Genomic DNA, 24,586 nt, shown 5'->3' with positions numbered 1-24,586 from the left:
GCCGCCAAACATTGTTCCCACAGTGTAGCATCAGCATCGGCATCGGCATCGGCTTCAGCAGACGCCTAGCGTCTGATCTCCGCCTCAGCTTCAGGTTCAGCTGATTTTGAAAATGTTACATGAACTTCAAGCGAAAGCAGCGCAGTGCGGCGCATAAGGCCAACAAATTACAGTAACAATGCTTTTCCAAGCCAAGCGTCAAGACGGCGACGCGCGTTACCGTTGGCTGGCAAAACGAAAGACTCAAGCGAGAAACTTGCCCGACCAGTTCTTAGCCGAGGCAGAAATGCTTTCGTTCGCCTCGGCCTCGGCAGAGAGGCGGCAGAGAGAGATGAGCACGCTGCCTATATAAATTGTGCTTGGCATTGGGAAATTGTATCATTTCATCCTAACCCGTCAAAGCAGCAACACAGCAGCCAGCAGCGTTGTGTGCCAAAAGTGCAAGACTCTTGAGTTGAAACGAAATACAAGAAAAAAGAGAAAGTGCGTTTTGTCGATTTGTGTGCGGTACAAAAGCCCAAACAGTGTTCACAGCCCTTAAAGGACTATACAACAAGAACAACAACAACAACACAATAAAGTGCAACAACAACAACAACAAACAATTAAAAATGGCAAACAATAAAGTTATTTTCGGTGTCTTGTGTTTGGTGACGCTCTCCGCTGCGCTCCCCGCCGAGGAAACGCGCGGCCATGCCCGCAACGCCATCGGCGGCGACAACGACATTATGGATAGCATCTATAGCGACTGCCTGCGCAAGGATTCGGTCTCGTGCGTCAAGTACAAGCTGTTCAACTTCGTCGACAAGGTGCTGGGAGCCCGCGACCAATTTGCTCTCACCGAGGGCGTCACTGTTGTCCGCTCACCGGATGCGCCCGTCCAGGAGGCCGCACGCTCCATCTCAGCCGATGAGTCGTTCGAATCGCTCGCCCTGAACCGCATCAGCAGCTTCCTCAACTCGCACACCATCAAGGTGGAACTGAAGGGCGCCGACATCGTTCAGGCCGTGAGCTCCACTGGCCGCGCTTTGGAGGATGCCTCTGAGTCGCTGTTCGGCAGCAACGATCCCAATGCGCCCGAGGAGAGCCGTGGCAAGAAGAAGAAGGCCGCCAAAATCCTGGGCCCCATTCTGGCTCTGGTTGCACTGAAGGCCGCCGCCCTCCTGCCCCTGCTCCTGGGTGCCATCGCTTTGATCGCCGGCAAGGCTCTGCTCATTGGTAAGATCGCTCTGGTGCTGTCGGCCGTCATTGGCCTGAAGAAGCTGCTGTCGCAGGAGAAGCACGTCACCTACGAAGTGGTCGCCCATCCCCATCACAGCAGCAGCCACTCCGTCAGCCACGGCGACTCATACGGCAGCGGCTACAGCGCCGATGCGGGCGCCTCCTCTGCTTCGTACGGCAGCAGCGGCCATGGTGGCTGGGGACGCTCCATTGATGCCCAGGATCTGGCCTATGGTGCCCAGAAGCCTCAGGCTTAAGTGAAGTCACAGTCAATCAACCACAACCACAACCACAACAACAACAACCACACGAACCACAACCAATCACTGACTTGAGCCATTCAGCTCAGATACAGACTCTTGAAGAGGAACACATATTATTTATTGTTCGTTTTAATTAATTTATTAATATAATTTATTTTATTTATTTTTCCACACGAAAAAGCGCAAAGCAACGCACACAAAAAACGGAAACTAAAACGCAAAAAAGAAAAAAAAAAAATGAAAATCAAATCAAATCACTTGAGAAAGAATTGTTAAACGACATTGTAGCGAAAAGAGAAGAAGAAGCAGAGCAGACGAAACCCCCATGCTGAGTGTGCGTGCATTTAGTTGCTTGGCATACGTACATACGTACATACATACATACATACATACTTACATACCATATCATTTAAAGCTAAAGTTAAGTTTGTAAAAATATCACAAAGCGAGAGTTAAAGTCGGTACCTAATGCAAATCGTTTCAAATACTCATAAGCCCAGGCGGCGGCTCTGTGCAGCGTCCAGCCTTAGGTCTAAGCTCGCACCCACTTACAACACCCACTCACTATCTAGCTACATCTGTTTCTCACTGTCTCTCTCACACTCTCTCTTTGTCTATCGGCTACTCACTCTAACGCACGAACATGCTGACCGCACAGTCTCTGAGTCATACATTCTCTGTAGCTATCTATCACTATATATCACGATCTATCATCTATCGACATCTATCACTCTAAAGACTATACCAAAACTCTGTTGGTTGCCATGCAACGAACTATCTATGTAATTACAATACTCTACTCTATTCTACTGTACTCTACTCTACTCTACACTACATCTACAACTACTCTATTCTACTCTACTCTACCATATACGCTATACTGTACTCTTTACATGCAATTCTAGTCTTACAATAACAAGCGACAAGCGACAATAACAGCTACAACAACTACTGCAACTAGCTTTAACTCAACAAACTAGCTCTTATATCTATCTATCTATCTATCTATCTATCAATCTATCACAACTCTCATCTATCTTCGAGTCATAGTTTTGGTATTCGCAAACGCCATAACTTGCCATAGTTTTCTTGCCTCATGCACTCAAAGCTGAACTGAACTGAACTGAAATTACAAATTTCGAACTCGTCTTAATTCGAACGACTTTTCCAATTTTCACTCAAGCTCTGTGAACTTTCTCATTTCCTTTTGCACCTTCAGCTTCACAATATAGCTATCTCTTATTTCTTTGTCACCTTATCTCCATCTCACTCTCTATCGCTCCCATTCTCACTCGACATCTTCTCTCCCTCACGCTCTCATCCTAACTTTTTCTGCTGCTCTCTTGCTGTCACTTTATAACGCTCTAGCTTCCACGCACACACGCACGTACGTTCTCTGTAACCATAGTTCACTGTAGGCTTTTTTTTTTGTAAATCACACATTTGTTATTGAATACATATTGTACTTTAGATGTTTATCAGCGACTTGGACCGTTTGCCCAGCTGGCGGCGTTCGCTTTATGCATTTTGGCTTCAACTTATTTCTAATCGGCTTTTAGAAATATTTGTTTAAGTTATTTTGAAAGCGCGCTGCTCACAAGCACCAAGTCGCTAAGCGCTTAATTTATAATACCCTCAAGAAAACATATATATATATCTATAAACATACATATATACTCTTAAGCAGAATCGTACGGCACTTTCGCAGCGAGATGAATTGGGCAATTCACAGTAGTAGCAGAAGCAGAAGCAGAAGCAGAAGAAACATAATTCACAAATATTCACAAAGACAACAACAAACAACAAGACACACACACAAAGAATGTAAATCTCTTTTACAAGCAGCATCTTTTCTCTGTCATAAATGCATGTCATTAAAAAAATGAAGAAAAACAATAAGTACAAAAAAAAAAAAAACAAAAAAAAAAAAAGAAATAAAAACAAAGAATAAATAAAAAATCAATGAAAAATTCAATAATGTGTTTACATCTTTGTATATATGTAAACATAGATACATCTAAATACATACATATACATACATATACATTCTAAATGGCCAACAGGTGAAAGCGATAAAAGCCGAATGCGAAATATTCGACTGGCATTGGAGCTGGCATGTTATGGTTATGCATAATGCCCAACAGAGCTCAGAGCCGTTGACAAGTCCATCTTTGGAGCAGTGGATGAATGCGCGGAGCGAGAGGAGAGTGCTTTCATTTCAAGTGAAATTGATTTGCGACCCAGTTGGCTAAGCGAATATTTAAGACCCGGCCGTTAAAAGGTGTAAATAATTATGAGTCTGGCCAAGGCAGTTGGCCAAGCCAGCAGCAGCAGCAGCAGCAGCAGCAGCAGCAGCAACAACGGCAAAAGGTGGCCGAAAGTGTGCCCCTCTGGCTACCGTAGCGGCCAAAACTGATGCCAACAGACAGTGAAAGTAAACAGTTAGGAAAGACGACTACAACAAAAACGACAACAACAACAACGACAACAACAACGACAACAATAACAACGACAAACAGTAAATGCATTGAAAACGTGTTGGGAAAAGCTAGCGAGCTCTAAGCCATGGCCAAAGCATTTTTTTTTTTTTTTGGCTTAGCTTATGATCAGCATTAACGACTCGACAAAAAAGGGGCAGGTGGAGTGGCGAGAGTGTGCTGCAACAAAAGCCAAGTTAACAGCTCATTCCAGCAGACAAGCTGTTGACCATTGACTCGGACAAAAAAGAAATAATAAAAAGACAAAAGCCAGACAAAACAAACCAAATTCAGCACAAAAAGTCTATTAAAAGTGGGCAACTATGTGACACCGAATGTCCACTCGCTAGAAACCCTCATCAACAGCAATACCCACTACAACAACAACAACAGCAACAATAACGACGACAATGAGAAAAAGACGAGTTAATTGTGTCACGTGGGCATCGTCATTAGAATGTGCGAGCGGAGCTGATGAAATGTTTGTTTTAGGCCTTTACTATGGGAAATTTTAAAGAATTTAGCTTTAATGTGTGGCTGACCTCGGCTTTAAGGTTTTACTTCCTTTTACATTTCAGCTTGGGCAATGGGCGGCACAGGTGGCAAAAGAGGTATATTGAGGATGGAAATGCAGGTGAAGCACTTGAAAAAAATATATATTATATATATAATATATATTTTTATAGTTATCTTAACATTATTCCTTGGAAATCATTATTCAATCTTTGGGGCTGATTCTTAAAATCACATCCACGCATTATTCTTACGCCTTTGCCAGCTGTTTCGATCCCTTTTTACCTTTGCTAATTCGTTCCTTTTTATTTTCCTTTTCATTGACCCAATATTTGATTTTCCGGTAACCTTGAACTTTGATTTCCTTTGACCGAGCTTGCCTTTGCTTTGCTTCAATTTGGCTGATTATACCTTTTTTTTGGTGCTTGAGCCTTTAAGCCTTTGAATTGTTATTTGCCAAGATTCCTTTCATATATTGGATCAGCGTGGGGTGTTAAATAGCACTTTCCACTTTCATTGGTCAGCTATTTGAGCTGTGCCGAATTGAATTTCGTAGTCTTATGCAAATCGATGCTTGCTGCTTCTCGCTGCCCGCTTGCCACTCCCCTAGTCACCCCGGCTCTCACCCAAAATGAAAGGCTGCCCATGCGATTTGGAGCGAATTACCGTTGTGGCTCGACTCAAGAGTTCCGCTAGAGAAATGTGAATTGGCTGCAGCTGCCGTTGCTGTTGCCGCTGTGGTTGGTGCTGTGGCTGTGGCTGAGAGAGAAAAACTGGTGCAGGCATCGCTGGCTGCCAATTTCACATTCTGAAAACCAGATAAAAAGCCACAAAATTTGCAATAATTCATAAGCCGGCAGCGAATTGCGATCACACACACACACACGCACGCTCCAATGCCAGATATAATTCAGGTCTGCCAGTGTTGGGAATCGTGCAATGTCTGAGCTGCCACTGCCACTGCCACTGCCTCAGCCACAGCCGCTACCCAATTTAGATGCAATTTCACTGTCAACGGACCCCGATGCATGCAAGGGCGGTGCAGAATGCTGAACGAAATGAAAACGAGTTTGATCCGAAAGCGGGTCACCAGAACATAGCCGACAACAACAACAACAACAACCACACTCAGATCTGCTGCACCGTTTGCATAGGCCAACAGACAACCTGATCGTCCGGCCTTGCACTGCGCTTTCCAACATACAAAAATCACCTGTGTTAAGCATTTTACTGGTTGTCATCATTTTCCACTCGAACAAGTTTTCCCACACTCGAAAAAAAAAATAAAAATAAAAATAAAAACACAAGAATGAAAAACACGCATCACATTATGATTACAGTAATTCCTTTCTTGTTGCTGTTGTTGTTGCTGTTGCCATTGTTGTTATTGTTGTGCATGGAAGCGTTAAGTTTGTTATGCGCCTCCGTGCGCAGTTACGATTATTATTAGTCATGATTAATTGAAAGTTAATTGGGCACGCGAGTCGCATGCAAAATGCTGAAACAGTTGAATAACTAAATAACGCCGCCCAGTTGACTTAACGGTTGATTTATGATTCCGACTACGCGTGCACACACCGAGCACCGCACATCGCACTTCTCAGTTAGTTAATAACAATTTGTGGATTAATTGATGAGCCGCAATGGCCGCAAACGGTCGATTGGCTCGGTTCGCGGTTTTGCTGCTTGAATAGTTATTCATTTTATTGCAAATCATACATAAGCTTTATCGATGCGGTTTCAGTTGCCATTGCCACACGCCCAATGGGCCAGCAGCATATCTATACGGTCGATTAAGTTTGCATTACTTGATTGAAACATTACCGATTATCATGATAGATTAGACAACGACTGTGTTTATTTCACTGAACGAAACTGTTCTCTTCCTCTTCCTAGAATATTTTACTAACTTAATGCAGGCAGAAGCATAAAATGTGTTTTGGCTATTTTCAGAGAGGATTTTGATAGATATTTTTTATGAGATATAATTTATTTTATACAGCTTATTATCAGACAGCCCTTACTTTAATATCTTTTTTTTTATCTATTCCCAGCCCATATATTTTCTTCATTATTCACCTTCAACTGCATGTTCGCAGAGAAAATTCCAGTTGGTTTAGATATGCTGTCAGCTTAACATAAATAATCAAGCATATATTCTTTAAGCCTATTTTTCATTGTTGGATTATAAATTACAATAACAAATACAACTCGAGCCACGCACTAAATTGTCATTTTCTTTGAACTAAAATAAGTATTCAAATATATACACATACCCACATTTCATAAAAACCATGTGATATTGGATACATATGTATATATCTTATCAGCATAACAAAAGAAAAGCTTTCTCTTACTTTCGTTCAATTTCACAAAGTTTGTGTCTCAACTCTTTCGTTTAGCTAATGCACTCTTCAGTCGATCAGTGCCTTAAGGCGGAATTAATTTTCTGAGTGAGCCTAAAACTATGCAACACTTTCTTGTAAACGAAATATGTATCCTTCTGCGCTTGAAGATTTGAGTAATATTGGATAAAATATTCAAATTAATATTTATCTAAAAATATAAAAAAAAAAAAAAAAAAAAAATAGGAATTGAATAAGATAAGAATAAAATTGGAAGTAAATACATATATTTTTTTGATATAATATTTTTTATTGAAGCCAGTAACCCGTTTGTGAGCTTATTGTCTACTTATTCTGCCCATTTGGGCGCGCGGGTAACTTGCATGAGCTCTCACAAAAAAAAAAGAAAATAAAATAAAATAAAAAAAAAAATGTATCTATAAATCTAGTCATGAAAAGATAAGTTAACAGGAATCATGTTATACACCTCTTAATACAATCCAAAAATAAATTGTAAAGCGTAATAAGCTAGCCATCGCCTTTGGGTACATTTAGCGAGTGCTTGCTGTGTTGCAGTGCCGAATTCTTCGTTTATAAAAAGAAAAGTTAAGATTTGTGGGATGACAGTGAATCTGTGATAAAAACCGAAAAAAAAGAACCGCCGCGATTCGGTCTACTAAACAGGCCTAACACAGATATAGAAATTGTAGCTTGGGATTAACAGCTGCGCCCAATGCCAATGCCATTGACTGTGGAGGAGGCGTGCAGCAAGTGGCATGAGGCATGAGGCATGAGGCATGTGGCAGTCACGCACGCAGCAGCGCGCTCTGTTTTACATGTGCAGAAAAACTCAATAGCTTAGAACGAGCTGCAAGTTGTTTGTTATAATTACAAATGAAATTGCAGCACTTGCAGCAATGGAGATGCAGTCGCTGCAGCTGCATAGATTTTCGGTTGCTTTCGCAGCAGCGAAATCACGAAAGCGCAGCTTCAATGGCCAAAAGCCTCTGGCCGCAGCCGCCAGTCCGACTAATTGGCGTGATATTTAGACTAAAACAAACTGCGTTGTTTTTTTTTTTTTTTTTTTTTTTTGTTTTTGCTTGCATTATTACAATTTGTTTTTCTTCTTCTTTTGCTTTGATGAAATTCATCTGCTGCTGCTTGACATGCACCCAAGCGCAATTAGCCATCAGACAAACGGGCAGGCGGTATAAAATGCTAGCACTGCTCTAGCAAGCACTCAGTTGAACAACTTAAGAGCAGCGCCCAGCAACAGTTTAGCCATCACGCTGCAGGATATCCACAAAGGAGCTTAATACACACTCACACACCCAGACACAGTCGCACATACACACACACACACACGAGCACAGAGATGATCAAGTACATGTGGCATGTGGCAGCGCTGCTGATAATCTTCTGCTGGCTGCCTGGCTCTACGGCGCGCACGGCCAGCTACCACCACATCAATGGCCTCAGCGTGGAGCAACAGCAGCAGCAGCAGCAGCAGCAACAACAGAAAGTGCAACCGGCGGCACAGTCGGCTAGCTCGACGGGCCTGTGGAAAGACCTGTCGCTGGTCTACCGCATCTACCAACAGTGCACGGGCGAGAACCTGTCCGTGTGCCTCAAGGTCAAGCTGCTGACCGGGCTAGAGAAGGCCTTCCGCTCGGCCAAAACGTTGCCCCTGTTCGAGGGCATTCAGTTTGTGAGCAGCACGGATGAGGCGCAGAAGCGGTCACAGCTGCCGCCCATCACGGAGCAGGATATTGAGGCCGTGCTGCCGCGCGGCCTAGATGCCAAGGAGCAGATCCTCAACAGCATGATCATGAAGCGCGTGGCCACCTTCCTGCAGGATCACACGTTGCAGGTGAGTGTGGCTCAGCTTAGGCCAGCCTAAGTGCCCAACCACTGCTCCTTCTCTCTCTCTATCTCTGCCCTTCCCCTCTCACTCGCAGATCAAGTTTCCCGACTTGCGTGGCGTTGATAGCAACTCAGTGGAGGGACGCAAGAAAAAGGATAAGAAGGGCAACGGCGCTTACATCATGATCCCACTGCTGCTGGGCGGCACCTTCGTGCCCATCGCATACGGCGCTCTAGCCATGCTGGCGGGCAAGGCGTTGATCGTGTCCAAACTGGCTCTGGTGCTGGCCTCCATAATTGGCATTAAGAAACTGCTCAGCGGCGGCGGCGGCGGCAAGGAGTCCTCCCACGAGGTGGTCGTCTCCTCCGGCGGCCATTCGGGCTGGGGCCGCGACTTTGACATGGCCTACAGCGGCTGGAAGCCGGCCAAGGAGTCGTCGGGCAGCGCAAAGAGCCTGTAAAGCGGCCAGCCAACCAGCTGAGCTAGCATTTGCATTTGAGATGGAGTTCACCAAAGAAACGATTGCCGCATGAATTGTCTGAATAATCAATAATGTTTAGCTTAATTCGATTATCTCTATATACATATACATATACATATATACATATATATCTATGTGTAACGAACTAAATGTGTGTGTTAGGCCTAAGTAAGCGTTAATTAAATGTAGTAAACAATTTTTGCTTAAAGCTTCGCCTACCTCTTCTCAATCTTGAACAGCCCGGCCACGCCTCAACAGCGCCAGCTGAATTTATGATAACAATTTCAAAAAGTGCTTACGTGCGTGCTAAAAAAAAAAAAAAAAAAAAAAAAAAAAAAAAAAAAAAAAAACACTGAAAACGTCTTCGCTTTCTACCAAAAAGAGCTACATATAAAACTGCGAGCACATTTTTTAGAGTCGAATGCAATATTCATAGATCAAATATGCTCGAGCGTCTCTCACTTGCTTCAATTGTGTTGTAGTTGCCGTTGTTGTATTTGTTGTCGTTGTTGTTGTTGTTGTTGCTTTCAGAGGTATGCGACATTTTCACTTTTGCAGTCTGCACAAAATATTAATGAGCTGCTGGGCCAGCAAGCAGCCAGGCCAAAACGAGGTAGAACATTGAACCTATTCAACACAAACTGGGCCTGAGACTCATTTAAATACATTTCTCACGCCTAATCAAATGGCCTTTTGGCTGCTTTAATTGCTGACGTCACATTCGGGGCCTGGGCAACACTTTCATTAATTGAAAATTACTCAAGCCTGACGGAACAAGAGGTAGCCGGAATTCGCCAGCAAATGTCACAGATTGCGGGACAGAGGAGGCCGGAGGGGGCCTCAGGCTTGGCATGAAAGTGAAACTTTCAAAAAGGTGTCAATTCGGTAGACGGTAGACGGCAGCTGGAAAAAGGGTTGGGCGCGAGAGCTGAGGACCTGAGCGTGAAATGAAAGCAGTCGGAGCCATGAGTAATCGCAGCGTAGCTGGAGGAACTGAGCCCAGCGTCTAATGAACAGGATGCTGCCAAGCTGCTTCCTGAGCCGAGTCAATGTTCGAGCGAACATCGTTAAGTATCTTAAATATTTCAGTAAGTAATTTTGGTAAGCCAAAGCGCTTTAATGGCTTTTCTCTAAGACTTTAGCCGCTTAGCCGGCGACGCTTACATAAGCAAAAATCTCAGCTCGTCCGCAGCCATTCAAATGAAATCAAATACTATTTCACTTTCATTGCTTTTGACATGCAGTCAAAATAATTGCCCGAATCTTAAATAGCTGGCTAACAGCCGGCTAGTCGACCGACACATGCCCTACACACGATTCGAGGCTAGATGCGTGCTGCACGAGTGTACAACACCTCAGACCTGATAGCCTGATGGCTGATGGCTGATGGCTGAAGGCTGATGGGCATTCAAGTCACGTCACACGGACATCCATCTACATCTACATATACACGTGCACGTCATTTGCATATCCCATCAGCATCAGGCACAGCAGCTACAGCAACAGCAACAATAACAGTAACTAAACCTAAACACCTTTCGGCTCATCAACTATACGCTGTTTAGGCTACGCAGATAATCAGCTACAAAAAATTTGGCTTGCTTTGCATCTGGAATCGAGCATAAGTAGCGTGCAAATCTCAGCACTCAGCGCTTTCTTTCAGGTACTTGACTAATGCGTAAATTACACAAAAAGCGAAGAAGCAAAAAAAAAAAAAAAAACTGAACGAAATGAGACAAGCGAGAAAGCGCAAGTGTAGAGTGTTTGACTATGAAATACCCTTTGATAGACTTTTATACCTTGAACCCTTTAAATATGAGAAATCAGATAATTAAATGAGAAATCCATTTTTTTTTTTTTTTTTCTTAAATGTATTATTTTAATTAAGCTAGTTCAAGTTACTCGGCATTTAAAATAAAAATATATATAAATTAAAAATAAAAATTTAGTAAAATTAAAAAAAATATATATATGTTTTACTGTATTTTAAAATATTTTTATCCCTCTCTTATTCGCCTTTGGACATTTTCAGTTTGGATTTAAAAAGGGAATATTTTTATTTCGGGTTTCCAGATTAAGAAATTCATACATTATATTGATCTGCTCAAATTGTGTCTGGTCACAAAACTTGTATTATATTTTTTTCTATACACACAAAGTAATTTAGATTAATAAATATTATAATGATATCCCAAATTCAGATTTGGTAGCATAAAATTTACTATTAATGAAGCTTAAATTAAAATGACTTTCATCAGCTTCAATTTTGTATATAAACATATATAATGAATTATATATTTGTGTTTAATATCAGTTAACTAAAAACTAAACTAGATGCGAAATGTGAAAATCTTTATACATATTATTAGATATAATAAAACAAAAAAACAAAAATTTGTATATGGGACAGCTTAAATTTACATTTTCTGCATAAACACAGTCAGAGACAAATACTGCATTTGTATACCAATTTTTATTAGCCATCGTAGCTCTTGCCATACGCAGGGTATTTTTAAAGACGTGCTAAAAATTTGAAATGATAATATTCATGTAAAAGAGTAGAAATTAAAGCGACATAATGCGAAAGATTTTGTGTGATATGAAACTCTTGAGCAAATGTTAGCGATTGGCATACAAAATTGCAGATATATAGAGATATGTTTATGTGCTAATGTGTGTGGAGGAGAGATGTACAGATGGTGGGGCTATAAGTGAGATGGAGAAAAACAAATACATAAATAAAAAGCAAAATTAAAGTGAAATTTTTTTATCCATGCCGCCTGCAAACTAGTTAATTTTCTATTTTACTCCAATTTGAGCGATGCCCGTTGCCGTGTGGTTGCTTTCATCATAAGTAGAGCCGCTGTTGCTGCTGCTGCTGTTGTTGCTGTTGTTGTTGCTGTTGTTGTTGCTGCTGCTTATATGCTATGATTGGCTGGCTTTGCTGGCGTTTGATTAGAGCTCGCTTTAAATGCCACATCAAGTCACGTGTCTGCAATTTCTAATGGTTCGATCAGTGGAGCGTCTAGCAGCACGCACCACTTTCAGCCCCAGACCACACTCTGAGCTCGATGGTTCTCAGGCAGCCGAAAGTGTGCCACTTGTGCAGGCGCCAATGCAAAATTTTGAGCTGTCAAAAATTAATGCACGCCAAACTGATTCAAATCATTTAGCGGCTAGGTGTGTCTGAGTCTGTGTGTGTGTATTTGTGTCTGTGTGTGTGTGTGCAAATAGTTAAGTGCTGTTTAAGTCTGTTGACAAACAACAATAACAACAACAGCAGCAACAGTCGCTAACAAGCCAGCGCAGCGCTGCTGGCAGCGACTGCGACGTCGACCGTGACTGCGACACTGCGTCAGCATAGCTCACACTCACACTCACGCACACACATGCACGCACGCACACTGCAGTGCACTGCTGGCCAGGCCAAGCCAAGTCAAGCCAGGTTGCATCAAGAGCCGCAACCGTTGCGCTTCGCTGTGGTTGTGAATGTGGCGATTGTGGTTGTGGTTGTGGCTGTGGCTGTGGTTGTGCTTGACGTCGTCTTCGTCAGGTTGTTTATTTAAATTCTAAGCTCGGCTACTGTTTGAGTCGCCATGTGTGTGTGTGTGTGTGTGTGTGAGTGTTGGGGATGCGGCTAGCGCGTCGTGAGTCGTCGTTGCCATCGACGTCGTTGTCGGTGTCGTTGTCGGTGTCGTTGTCGTTGTCAGCAACGCCGCTGCTGGCCGGGAATAAAACTCGATCCGCGTGCGTCTTCTAGCCACAGTTTACGGATTGCCTTCTGACCGACAGATCGAATAAGCCAATCGAGCGCAGTGCACTCAATCAACTGTACAGCTGAGACTCAGACAGAGTCGTGTGCCCAAATCAAGGATAATCAATACCAAGTGTCAAGTGTTGTTGTAGTGTGTTGCGTCAGATCCCACGCTGCTCCCCGCTCACGCAAAGAGAATTAAACAAAAACAAATTCAATTATGCTGAAATTCGTGTGCCTGTTCGCGCTGCTTGCCTCAGCGGCAGCAGCAGCCTCTGAGGCTGACAGCCTGTTGACGAGTGCCCTTCGCATGGTCAAGGACTGCGGCGAGCGCTCCATGGTGCTGTGCATGAAGGTAAACAAAAAAAAAAAAAAAAAACAAAAACAAAAAACGAAATAGAAAACAACAACAGTGTGTAGAGCGCGGCTTTATCAATCGATTATCTAATATCACAAATATGAAAACATTACCCACTCACACACACTCACACACATACACTCTTATGTAAACAGGAGCGCGCCTTGCACTACTTTGACTCGGAGAACGGAGATGTGAAGCTGACGGAGGGCATTTCCCTGGTCAAGACCGATGATATACCCGTGGGACGTTCCCTGAACGATGTGGCCCTGCCCGAGGAGGCGGAGGCACGCGAGAGTGAGGTCGACTCGCTGCTGGTGGAGCGTGTCGCACGCTTCTTCGGCACACACACGCTGCAGTTCAAGGTGCCCAAGGACTCCATACAGGATATGCAGCGCGCTCTCGAAGAATGTGAGTAAAGCATATCAAACTAGCCAAGCAGCCAAACGGCCAATCAACCTGCTTGCTCTTTGCTTCTGGCTTACTGGTTCTGCGCTATTCTGCCAATTTGGGTTAGTGGTGCAATTATCGTCGTCAGCGCGCTGCAGTTGCGTCTGGCTGCCCACCTGCAGCAGCAGCAGCAGACGCAAACTGGGCATCGCTGGAAATCCTGTTTTCACTGTTAGCTGTCGCACACACATGCACACATTGGGGTCAGAGCCAGCCAGCAGGACCGATGCGGTGGCTCTTGGTCTAGCGGTGCATTGACAGGCGCTTGTGGCATGCAGCTTGGCAAGCCACCTTGTTGCCGCTTGTTGCCGCTCGTTGCCGCTCGTTGCAATTAATTGCATTTTAGCCAGTTCAGCGCGGCTCGGGCGCACTTTCTTTTCTGTGCGATTTCCGACCATAGAAAGCAGCCAATCCTGTTCGCCGCTTCATTATTCATTGCTCATTGCCGTCCAATTAATAATTATGCGCCTTGCTCCAGTTGCTAATGAGCAGATAACAAGCCAATGGCCAGCCAGCAAGCGAAAGTATCGCATGTCAAGCAGACACTTATCAAATGAATTTATTTTATTTTAATATCTTATTTTTGCTTGCTTAATTTGTTTTGTTTAGCACGCGGCAAGAAGAAGGAGAAGAAGAAGTATCTGATGCCGCTGCTGATGCTCTTCAAGCTGAAGATGGCCGCGCTGCTGCCCCTGGCCATTGGCTTCCTGGCGCTCATCTCGTTCAAGGCTCTGGTCATTGGCAAGATTGCGCTGCTGCTCTCTGGCATCATCGGTCTGAAGAAGCTGCTCGAGTCGAAGAAGGAGAACTACGAGGTGGTTGCGCACCCGCACTATGAGCACGAGCACAGCTACGGCCGGTCGCTGCACAACAATGCTGAGGCACAGAACCTGGCCTACGCGGCGTATCAGCAATAGATGCTGAGGTCACAGCATCAGAGCAACAACAATTAGTGCAATACACACAAAAGAAGATGATGAAGAGGAAAACTCATGAAAGTGAAGGAAATGCAAAGGAAATGAGCACAGAGCTCTCGCAGCTCGTTTAATTTATTTTATTTATTTAATTTATTTCTAGCTTAACTCAAGCAAAAGGCGCCATCAGCAGCAGCAGCAACACAAAACAAACAAAAAGAAAACAAAGAAAAAAACACTGTCAAACAAGAGAAATGAAACCCTAGTTAATAAGATCTAACAAACATGAAGTCGGCTGTAATTGCAGTCGGCTAAATGAAAGCGGGGGCGGCACTTGCTCAAACTTAAACTTAACCAAACTGTTAACTGTAAACTATAAATTATAACTTTAAACTGTAAACTGTAAACTGTAAACTGTAAACTCTAAACTGTTAACTCTTAACTGTTAACTGTACTCGTGTACTTGTATTATGTGTAATTATTTGCTCATAGCTTTACTATTTTTTACAACTATTAACTATATACAGTTTCTGATTGTTTTACGACAAGCCACACACAAACTACTCTGTCCAGTCAACGTTTCGCCACGCCCCCACGCACGCACCCAATTGCCCCAACTCACACGCACACGCACACGCACACCCAGACACAGACACTCAAATGAAACTCAATAAAGCCGCATTTATCTGTAACCAAAAACATCGCTTTGCATTTCACAGGCATAACTACATATACATATATGCATACATATGTGTATATATGTTTATATTGCGCATACGCAACGTGCGCCGCATACAGCTCGCTCGCTTGCTTGCTTGCGTCTTTTTTTTCGGATTTTTTCTTGTGTTTTTCAAGTGAAATGCTTTCACTCTTTCACTAATAAAATGAATTACCAACTAAGGCGAACGAGGCCAGTGATATCAATTGCATGTGCGACACACAAAATCACACAGCAACAGCAACAACTGCACGAAGAAGTCGAAGCTGAAGCAGAAGCTGAAGCTGAAGCCGAGGCTGAGGAAGAATTTCACTTGCCAGCCAGCGCACTGAGGCGTGCAGGAGATCCCACTGAGAGCTGCAGTCGCTAGCTGCTGGCCAACCAGCTTCCTATTGGCCTAGACATTGCACATACACTCTCCAACATGCTCACGGCCCCCTGCCACCCACTCTCTGCCCACGCCAATGTGCTCATTGGTATCCGGTGTCGCTCCAAAATCAAATGAAAGTCCCCACATTTGGCTACGACCTGCTTTTTGCATGTGCAATTGCAGCACGTATGCTCTGCACGCCCCGCCCCGCCTCGCAATGTCAACGCTGCCATGAAGATGGGGCACGCCCCTGCTTGTGTGGGGGGAGTCGGTGCAATTTATGGCCGTATGGCAAAAGCCAAATGGCCAAAACGATTTCTTAACTGTTTGTCAACAATTTTCGCCTGCTGCAACTGTTGCTGCTGCTGCTGCTGCTGTCGTTCGTTGAATCTGAAATGTTGCTGGTGAAAGTGTTTATTAATACAATTTCTAGTGCTTGCGTTTGTCACAGTCTGTGGCAATGGGAAAACTAATTCCACTTATTTGTCCAGATTTGCGGCAATCGCTCAGATAAACTGCCCCAAACACAGCCAGAGCAATGCTCCTGAAAACTCTGCTCTGCCGCAGTTCGAGTGAGAAAACTTTGGCCAGGCTATGGCCCAAATTAAGCCTTAAAGTTCTGGCAAATTGCAAATTGGCCTACTCGAAAACAAGTGGGCTGCAGGGGGCGTGCCACTTGTGGTTACCTAAAGTTCACGACTGTCGGAATTCATTAGCAAAATATGCAAAACTTTATCAACCACTCGGCGGCTGAAGGGCCGTAGACGGTGTAGAGTGTATCTAACGACCTACCAGTTGCTGTTGTCGCCACAGTTGTTGTTGTAGTTGTTGTTATTAAGGGCTTTGTTGCACTCCGACGGGCTGGCAACACCGAAGCTTGTTTCAAGTTCCGCCTGAAAGTATGCAACACTTTCGAGTCAACTTTTTGCTGTTGGCCCAGAGCAGCCAAACGATCCATGGTGCGGTGCGAGTGGTCAACCGCTTTCGGATTGCTTTTCCCACAGCAACAACAACTGCAAGGACTAGAAAGGACAAATCATTAGGCAAGTGTGAGATGTCTGGGGAGTTTATTTACGCACACACATGCATTGCAGCAAAAATGAACCGATAGCAAATACAAAATGGAAACTGGAAAAATCATAAAAGTTTGTTTTACTGAGAAATATTAAGTAAATAAAGTATGAATGTGAACTGAGTCTGGAAAGTTAAACATAACATTTTACTATGAAATTCTTAAAAGCAACAAAATTTTTTGCTTCGAACTTAGGATTTTCGCCAGACGTTAAATTCCGAAAATAATTTTCTTAGAAAAATGTCTTAGGCCCAGACCTCGAGATGTGCTTTTATATTCTTAAAATAATTCGTAGTATAAAAATTCTTGCCATAAGTATTTGAAATAAGTGGCCAATGCAGCAGGTATGAAAATAGTTGAGAATCCTGTCGAATTTTTCAAGTAAACAGACTTAGAGCTCTGCTTTTTAGCAGAGGCAAAGCAATTTAGATATACTAGAGGAGCTATTTGGCTGCTCATCATATATATTTATATACTGGAAACATTCTATAGCGATAAAAGACAAGAACTCTCGGTATGCTGTAGCTCACAACGTGCCCTTCCAGAGGGACTAATTTTAGTCTCCTCTCTTTGTCTCTTTGCCGTTCTGTGTGTCCATTGAAAATCATAACGACTGTCTGCGTAGTCTAAGTAGCTATCTCACTCTCTTTTATTAACAGCTGGGACTATGCTCAACAACATATGTTTTTGTCTATTGCTCTCTCTTTCTCTCGCGCGCTCTCTCTCGCTCACTCTATCTCGCTCTCTCTCTCTCTTTGTCTCTCGCTCTCTCTCTCTCTCTCGCTCACTCTCTCTGTCTCTCTCATTCATAGTCATAGTTAGAATTAGAGAGAAGACTGCAGCTAACGTAGGGTACAATCAATAAAGAGTTGACTTTTCTGGTCAAGAAGAAAAGAGAATCTCCTATTCCTTTTACAACATTCAATCATGAGTTAGATGCGACATATATTTTAGAACAGTAAGTATGTATGTGAAATATATTTATATGAGCTATATGATTTAAAATGAAGCTAAAATAATATTTACATAATATAAAATTCTTTGAATTCTCGACATAAAGTTAGTTCTTCATCTGTGTCATAAATAGAATAAAATATTTTTTTTTTTTCTTTTTTTTTTTTAATTGCAATAATATATTGAAGTTACAGAGTTACAGAGAGAGAGAGAAGAGAGGGCGAGTGTAAGAGAGAGAAGTAGACGGTGAACTGAGAACTGCTTTACTCAGAATATGTCGCATAAACTTGAGCATATAATTTCAGCTAAAAATATTCTATTTATATAGATTTCTTTAGCTTTTGTTGAAATGCCGTTAGCATTCCAGATAAGAACTTTTAGTGGATTCATTTCGAAGCTGCAACGTTGTTTGGAGACTGACAATTTGGCCTTTCCCCTGTCCATACCTTAATCGAGTTGGTCAACTCAAGTACTATACTCTCGAGCTTTTCGATACGTTGGTTTACTTGCCTGTTATGCTGCTGCTGTTCTTGTTGCTGCCGCTGCAACCATGTGAGAAACTGTTGTTGTTGTTGCTGCTGGAGCTGCTGCTGCCACTGTTGGAACTGTTCCTGCTGCTGTTGCAACACTGCCTGTAAATCATAAGGGCTGTGTTGCAGATTATTCAAATTATGTTGCTGTGGAATTTGGTGCGCTAGAGGATTATGAAGACGCTGCTGAGCAGGTCCGTCTTTGCAATGTGTTGCAATAGGATTTCTTTTAACCATTTCAGCATAAGAGACTGATGTATTCCTTCCAGTGCCTGCCGTTGGCTGATGTGGAGTTAGCTGCGGCTGTTGCTGAGTTGTCTGTCTGTTAGCCCTTTGTTTACGATCAGACCTCAAGGTGGGGAATTGCTGGTTAGGTGTTATATAAATAATCTAATTGTGTTGTTAAGGTACTAAACTTGCATTGTACAGATTCAGCGCTTAAAATATATATACAAACAAAAAAAAAAAAAAAAAAAAAAAAAAATTTATATAGATTATATATATTTATACTCTTCACAATTGTCTCTCATTTTGTATAAAAAACTCAAGGGATTACTGCTTGGCACAAAGGCAACGCCTATTTCCTACAAAACTTAACTACACTACTAACTAGCTACAGATTTAACTCAATCGGAACGCTAATATCCGCTGATTTATTTTGGGCACTTACAAGATTTAAAAAACTTCAAATTTGACTCTTTAAATGGGCGTTCATTTGTGGTAATGCCATAATTGCAGACGCTTATTTGATGGAGCTGCCTGTATTGGATCTGAGCTGTGGCGCCTCTTTCATAACATTTCTGGAGCTCAACAATGGCTCATTATGTAATGGCCAAGATGTGCGAAAAGAAACAACAACAACAAAAAATTGGCCGCAAGTCGGCGCAGTGGGTCGCCGGCCGCGCGTGTGCACTGACCATGACCATGATGCCAGCTGCTGCAGAAGCACCCACAACACAAACAGCAACAACAACAACAACAACAACAACGTTGTCAGTCACTTGGCGTTGATGTACAACAATTTCCGTTATTGGGCCACGGCGGCGTTACATGTGCAAAAACTGAGCCGAACTCGAGCAGATTTTGGCCAAAATGTGAGTTGTATAACGCGACTGGTTCAACTATAAAGCGAACGGGTCAGCTGGCCAGCAGGCTCAGTTGAATCGCGTTCATCGAGCTGCACAGCATGGAAACTCTGCCGCCTCTGCTCTTGCCACTGCTGCTCCTCATCAGAGCCACAGCTGGCACCGACCTGCAGCAGGACAGCCTGGAGGAGCTGCAGCACTTCAAGCAGTGCGTGCGTGGCTCGGAGCGCGGCAAGCTGAGCGAATGCCTGGGCCGCTCCGCTCTCAACTTCATACAGCGCTTCGAGGAGCGGGACAATGTGACCTTTGTGGCCGACCTTGTGGCCGTCAAGCAGGAGACGGCCGCCAGTCGCTCGCTGGTGAATGTGCTGGACACAGATCCGGTGGACTTTCGCGGCATTCTGGAGAATGCGGGCGCTGTGATGGGACAGCGCAGCCTGGAGTGGCACATGGATGGCATCTATCCCGGCCTAATGTTCAAAATCGGACCCACCGCCGATGCGAACAGTGTGGCGGAGTTTGTGCTGGACCCTGATGCGCTCGACCAGCGGCAGTTTGGCTTTGAGGAGGCCAGCACAGGTGAGCTGTGAGACTCTCAGATAAAGCTAACTAAATTGAGTGACACATATATATGGTCATAGGTCGCGTGCTGGCCAAGCAGTATCTGGTGCCCTTTCTGCTCGGTCTGAAGTTCAATTTGGTGGCCCTGGTGCCGCTGCTCTTCGCTGGCATTTGCCTGCTGCTGAAGAAGTCCCTCTTCCTGGCCAAGCTGGCGATCTACGTGAGCAGCTTCCTGGGCCTCGGCGGCGTGCTGGGCACGCTGGGCGGCATTGGTGGCCTGGGTGGCCTTGGAGGCGGGGCCGCCGCCTTCGGCTATGGCGGTGGCTTCGGCGGACCACGCCCCATTGGCCATTTCCCGGGCAAAACAACAGTTTACAGTCACAACGATGAGCTGCACCATCAATCCTACAATGTGCGTGAGCCGCAGCCCTATAAACGCAGCGACCGCAAGGTGCGCTTCGAGCAGCCCCGGGAACAGCCAGCAGCGGCTGCTATCACCAAGCGACCCACCGAGGATCGTTTCTACGACTATGAGAAGCAGCACAGGGTAAAGAATCCGCTGGAGGACAGCATTGGCTCAGCGGATGCGCTAGTGCGCAGCCTGCAGGGCAGCTCTGGCTCCAGCCAGATGAATGGCTGGCAGGTTGTGGATGTGAGATCGCTGTGAGCTCGTATGGAATGCACTATATTAGAAAAGCTAGAAGAGTCTGATGGAAAATGGAAGCCAACAAAATTCATTTAAGGCCTCGTTGGTTACGTGAAGATTACTCCTGGAGCCATCCATCGTTCCATCCAAGAACTCAATTTTGTTGCAGAGTGCTTCATATTCCAATTAAGACATAGTTCAATTACCTTAACTTAACTTATGAAATAAATAAACATATATGTATATGTGTAGGTATTTATGTAGGTATGTAAAAAAAAAAAACGTTGCTTTTTTTCTAAGCGCTTTCCAAAGCGAAAGTCGCTCCATGCGAAAGATTTGGCGGTTCAGTGAGCAGTGAAGAGTTCGAGCGCTGTCAAGAGTTCGAGCTGGCGTGAAAGACAAACTTTTCTTATTAGATTCCCATCAAGAGCGCTCGCCTCGGCTGTGTCGCGCTTTGACAAGCCATTTAATTGTTCCATTCTGCTCTAAAGCCCGTGACGTCACAGCGCTCATATAAATAATAGGCCACAGGCTGGCAGCCCACTTATTTGTGGTTCAAACGTGAAACATGCGGCAAGTCGTGTTCTTCTGGCTGTGGCTGGTGCTCGCCGCTGCCCGGGCACAAGAGCTGAACGGAACGAGTGAAGTCTCCTTGTGGAGCAGGCACAGTCTGGGTCAGCTGCTGCAGCTGTGCCTGTCCGACGCCGAGGCGTGGCACTGCCTGGCCGAGCAGGCGGAACGACTGCTGGATGCAGTCCGGCAGGATAACAGCACCTGGCAGCTGAACGAGTATCTCAGCATCGAGCCACATCAGTCAAACACCATGCAGATGGAGCAGAGGGAGCAGCGGCGCGGCTCGCCAGGATTGCCGGGCAAGCTGCTGGAGCTGGCGCAGGGCAGGGCGCTGCGCGTGAGGCTGCCACGGCAGCTGACCATATCGAATGCCATCGATGACTTTGGCACTGCTCCGGGCTCGGATCAAGGTACGATAGCTCGCATAGATGATAAAATCGATAAAATAGTTGCGGGCTTTGGTAGTTTGGCAGTGCATGCGACAGCGACAGATACAGATAAAGATAAAGATAAGCTAAAAAAGAAAAAGAAAAAGAAAGACAAAGACAAGAAGAAGAAAAAGAAAAAGAAAAAGAAGAAGAAAAAGAAGAAGAAGAAGAAGAAGAAGAAAAAAGGTAAAGATAAGAAGAAAAAGAAAAATAAAAACAAAAACTGTTTCAATAAAACAGGTCGCAAGAAGAAGGACAAAGATAAGAACATGGCCATGATGGGCGGCATGATAATGCTGGCAACCTTCGCGCAAATGTTCCTCGGCAAGGTCATCATCATCGCTGGCGCTGCCTTCATAATGGCCAAAATCGCTCTCGTCATATCGCTGCTGGTGAGTCAATTTAGTAACGAAATGATTAACAAAATGAAGAAGAAGAAGAAGAAGAGAGAAAAAAAAACAATTTGCATTTGCGGCACTTAAAGAAAAAGTGCAATTAAAACTTAAATTGTTCATTTTTATTGCTGTGAAAGGGAAGCAAAGTAAATGAGAATGTGAAAAGTAATCGGATAGCATTAAGCCGAAATAGCTAGTGCATATATTAGCGCAGTAGCAGCTGCTGAGCTGATATGGCATGTTCGATAGTTTAACTCTCCATTTGTAGGCAAGCAAGGTGAGTTCTTGAATAGTAAACTCTTTGGCGTTTCATAATATCCTAAGGGAATGTAATGGAAGCATGTGGAATGGAAGAATATGATGAACTTTTCGAATATTGTTCACTTTTGTATCAATATATTTTCACGAGTTTATTAATTCAGACCTATTATTATTCTCCTACTGCTTTCTCTAGACAGCGCTCAAAGCAATTAGCTTTTGAGTGCAGACAATTATAAGAATCAATTCATATCGAACAGCTTTTGTATGCAGCCAAATAATAGCTCTTTGCAAAGGTATAATATTCATAAAATTAACAAATTAATTCAAAAAGTGACTAGCCAATAACATAAGATATCAATTTATTTTCAATGAAAAGAAAATCATGATAAATATTTGATATATTATAGCTATATATACATATATTTTGCTCGATTTCTCCGAGTGTAGGCTAAGCACTTTTAATCCGATCAAGTCAAGTGGCGCTACGCTCTTTTTTGCAGGGCAGTCTAAAAAAGGGATCGGGTGGCAGCAGTAGTTCGCCGGAGCACGTGATCGTGACGAGCGGGGGAGGAGGACACAGTCACGAGAGCGGCTGGCATCGCAGCATGCCCACGCACGACTACAGTGGCACCCATCCGGCGGAGACGGCAGGAGACGAGCCGCATTCGAGTCACGATCATCAGGCGTACTATGCCTACGAGATGGAGCAGCCGAGTCGACGACAATTGACGCTAAGTAAGGAGGCGAAGCCAACAAGTGCCGCAGTGCGCAGACCTGGTTTTCTCTAGCTTTATGTATTTCTGTGGTAAAAATAATCGTAACTATGATAACTAGGCTTAGGCTAAGTTGAAAGTCAACAAGTGTAAATACAATTGCAGACAAATTGAAGCTATGCGAAACAATTTCGGTTCTTTGGTGATGGGCGAGCTGCTGGGCGAGCTTATCGGGTGACCTTGGTGGAGGCGCCAGCGGCAGCGCCCGGGCCACCGCCTGCACCGCCTGCACCGCCGGCACCAGCCTGCGGCAACCAGGCGTGATAGGCCTTGTCCTGCATCATCATCTCGTCGTCGATGCTGCGATGATAGGAGCCACCGTCGTGGCCGCCGGTGTCATATTCGCCCTGGTGGCTCGACGAGTAGGTGTGGCTCTGCTGCACCTGCGGGTGCTTGACAATCTCATAGGTGGTCTTCTCGCCGCCGTCGTGGCTGACCAGCTTCTTCAGCCCGATGATGGCGCTGATGATCAGCGCGATCTTGCCCACGATCAGCGCCTTGCCGGCCACAATGGCTATCGAGTGATAGGCCATCTTCAGTATGGCCGTCTTGAGCAGCACGGCGGCTATGAACGGCCCCAGATACTTCTTGTCGTCCTTCTTCTTGCGGCCCTCGCTATCCACGCCCGCCTGCTCGCCGTTCATGAAGTAGCCCAGCAGCGACTGCAGCCAGTCCTGGCTGTTGCGTTCGCCGTAGCGCAGCAGCCGCGGCAGATTCACCTGCAGCTGGTGGCTGTGCAGGAAGTGGAGGAAGCGCTCCAGCAGCAGCGCGTCCAGGCTCTTGCTGGACATGTGCTCGAGGTCGCGATTGTTCAGCTGGTGCTCGCTAATGCTGGCGCGTCCTGTGCGCGTGTCCTCCGTGCCAGCGGCGCCGGCTCGCCTCACCAGATTAATGCCATCCACAATGCTGAGCTGCTGCACCTTAAGAGCGCGCCCAAGCAGGCGGGCTCCCTGCAGCTTGCAGCACCAAAAAATATCCTCGCTCTCGGCGCACTGCGTCCACACGTGCCGCATGGTGCGCAGCAGTCCGCTCTCGCCCGCAGCAGTCGCATTGTGGGGCACCTCCAGCGTCCAGATGGGCGCCGCCAGCAGCAGCAGCACGCCGAGTAGACCCAAACGCGTATCCATTGTGTGCATATGTGTATATCCTTTGGGATTAGCCTCTGCTCACTTGACAGCTGTGCGTGTGCCGTATGTTGTCGTTCTGGCCAACTCGCTCGGCCAACTGATCTTGTGCGGCGGACTGTGCCACAAATTTATACACTTGTAGTTGCCACAATTAGCCAGGCAGCCGTTGCATCCAGTTTTGCTTTTGTTGGCGCCCCAGTGCCAGTTGGCTATTCAGAGCGTAATATGCATGTTGGATGCACTTCTGTTCAGCTGCCGATCTGCCGATCTGCTGAGCTGCTGAGCTGCTGAGCTGCCGGCGCAATCTGCTTCGCTGCAGATTTAGTGCAATTGGCAGTAAAACCGCCAGCCAGGCATCCAGGCAGGCAGGCAGCCAGCCAGCCAGGCATTTTCATTGCTCATTGTGGTAATTAGCAAGTCTTTGTAATTATTTCAATCGGTTTTTTTTTTTTT

At 44.8% G+C, this 24,586-nt stretch overlaps 5 protein-coding genes and 1 long non-coding RNA gene across 6 annotated transcripts; 4 read left to right on the top strand and 2 right to left on the bottom strand.

Moving 5' to 3' along the window:
* Positions 1 to 364: 364 nt before the first annotated feature.
* Osi7 (Osiris 7) lies at positions 365 to 3,383 on the top strand. The gene has a single exon (XM_018001017.2). The coding sequence runs from the start codon at positions 612 to 614 to the stop codon at positions 1,476 to 1,478; it is 867 nt and encodes a 288-aa protein (XP_017856506.1). The 5' UTR covers positions 365 to 611; the 3' UTR covers positions 1,479 to 3,383.
* A 4,661-nt stretch (positions 3,384 to 8,044) lies between these two features.
* Osi8 (Osiris 8) lies at positions 8,045 to 9,387 on the top strand. Its single transcript, XM_018001018.2, has 2 exons — positions 8,045 to 8,689; positions 8,778 to 9,387. Exons 1-2 carry the CDS (start codon positions 8,195 to 8,197, stop codon positions 9,141 to 9,143), a joined length of 861 nt encoding a protein of 286 aa, XP_017856507.1. The 5' UTR covers positions 8,045 to 8,194; the 3' UTR covers positions 9,144 to 9,387.
* A 3,524-nt stretch (positions 9,388 to 12,911) lies between these two features.
* On the top strand, positions 12,912 to 15,339 carry Osi9 (DUF1676 domain-containing protein Osi9). Its single transcript, XM_018001019.2, has 3 exons — positions 12,912 to 13,273; positions 13,432 to 13,687; positions 14,336 to 15,339. The coding sequence occupies exons 1-3, from the start codon at positions 13,139 to 13,141 to the stop codon at positions 14,641 to 14,643; spliced, it is 699 nt and encodes a 232-aa protein (XP_017856508.1). The 5' UTR covers positions 12,912 to 13,138; the 3' UTR covers positions 14,644 to 15,339.
* Positions 15,340 to 16,066: 727 nt separating this feature from the next.
* On the bottom strand, positions 16,067 to 16,939 carry LOC149270564 (uncharacterized). Its single transcript, XR_016271611.1, has 3 exons — positions 16,808 to 16,939; positions 16,521 to 16,750; positions 16,067 to 16,427 (listed from the first exon to the last, which is right to left on the bottom strand). It is a non-coding gene; the product is annotated as an uncharacterized LOC149270564 (long non-coding RNA).
* A 1,837-nt stretch (positions 16,940 to 18,776) lies between these two features.
* Positions 18,777 to 23,021, top strand: Osi10a (Osiris 10a). Its single transcript, XM_018006618.2, has 5 exons — positions 18,777 to 19,948; positions 20,011 to 20,573; positions 21,286 to 21,559; positions 21,818 to 21,969; positions 22,734 to 23,021. The coding sequence occupies exons 1-5, from the start codon at positions 19,471 to 19,473 to the stop codon at positions 23,019 to 23,021; spliced, it is 1,755 nt and encodes a 584-aa protein (XP_017862107.1). The 5' UTR covers positions 18,777 to 19,470.
* On the bottom strand, positions 23,012 to 24,348 carry Osi11 (Osiris 11). Its single transcript, XM_018006739.2, has one exon. It carries the CDS (start codon positions 24,140 to 24,142, stop codon positions 23,174 to 23,176), a length of 969 nt encoding a protein of 322 aa, XP_017862228.2. The 5' UTR covers positions 24,143 to 24,348; the 3' UTR covers positions 23,012 to 23,173.
* Positions 24,349 to 24,586: the final 238 nt, after the last annotated feature.

Source organism: Drosophila arizonae, chromosome 2 (genome assembly GCF_054131065.1).
Source record: "Drosophila arizonae isolate 15081-1271.41 chromosome 2, UAZ_ARI_1.0, whole genome shotgun sequence".
Lineage (NCBI taxonomy): Eukaryota > Metazoa > Arthropoda > Insecta > Diptera > Drosophilidae > Drosophila > Drosophila arizonae.
Note: the sequence above shows the minus strand (reverse complement) of the source record. Positions and strands in the feature narration are given on the sequence as shown.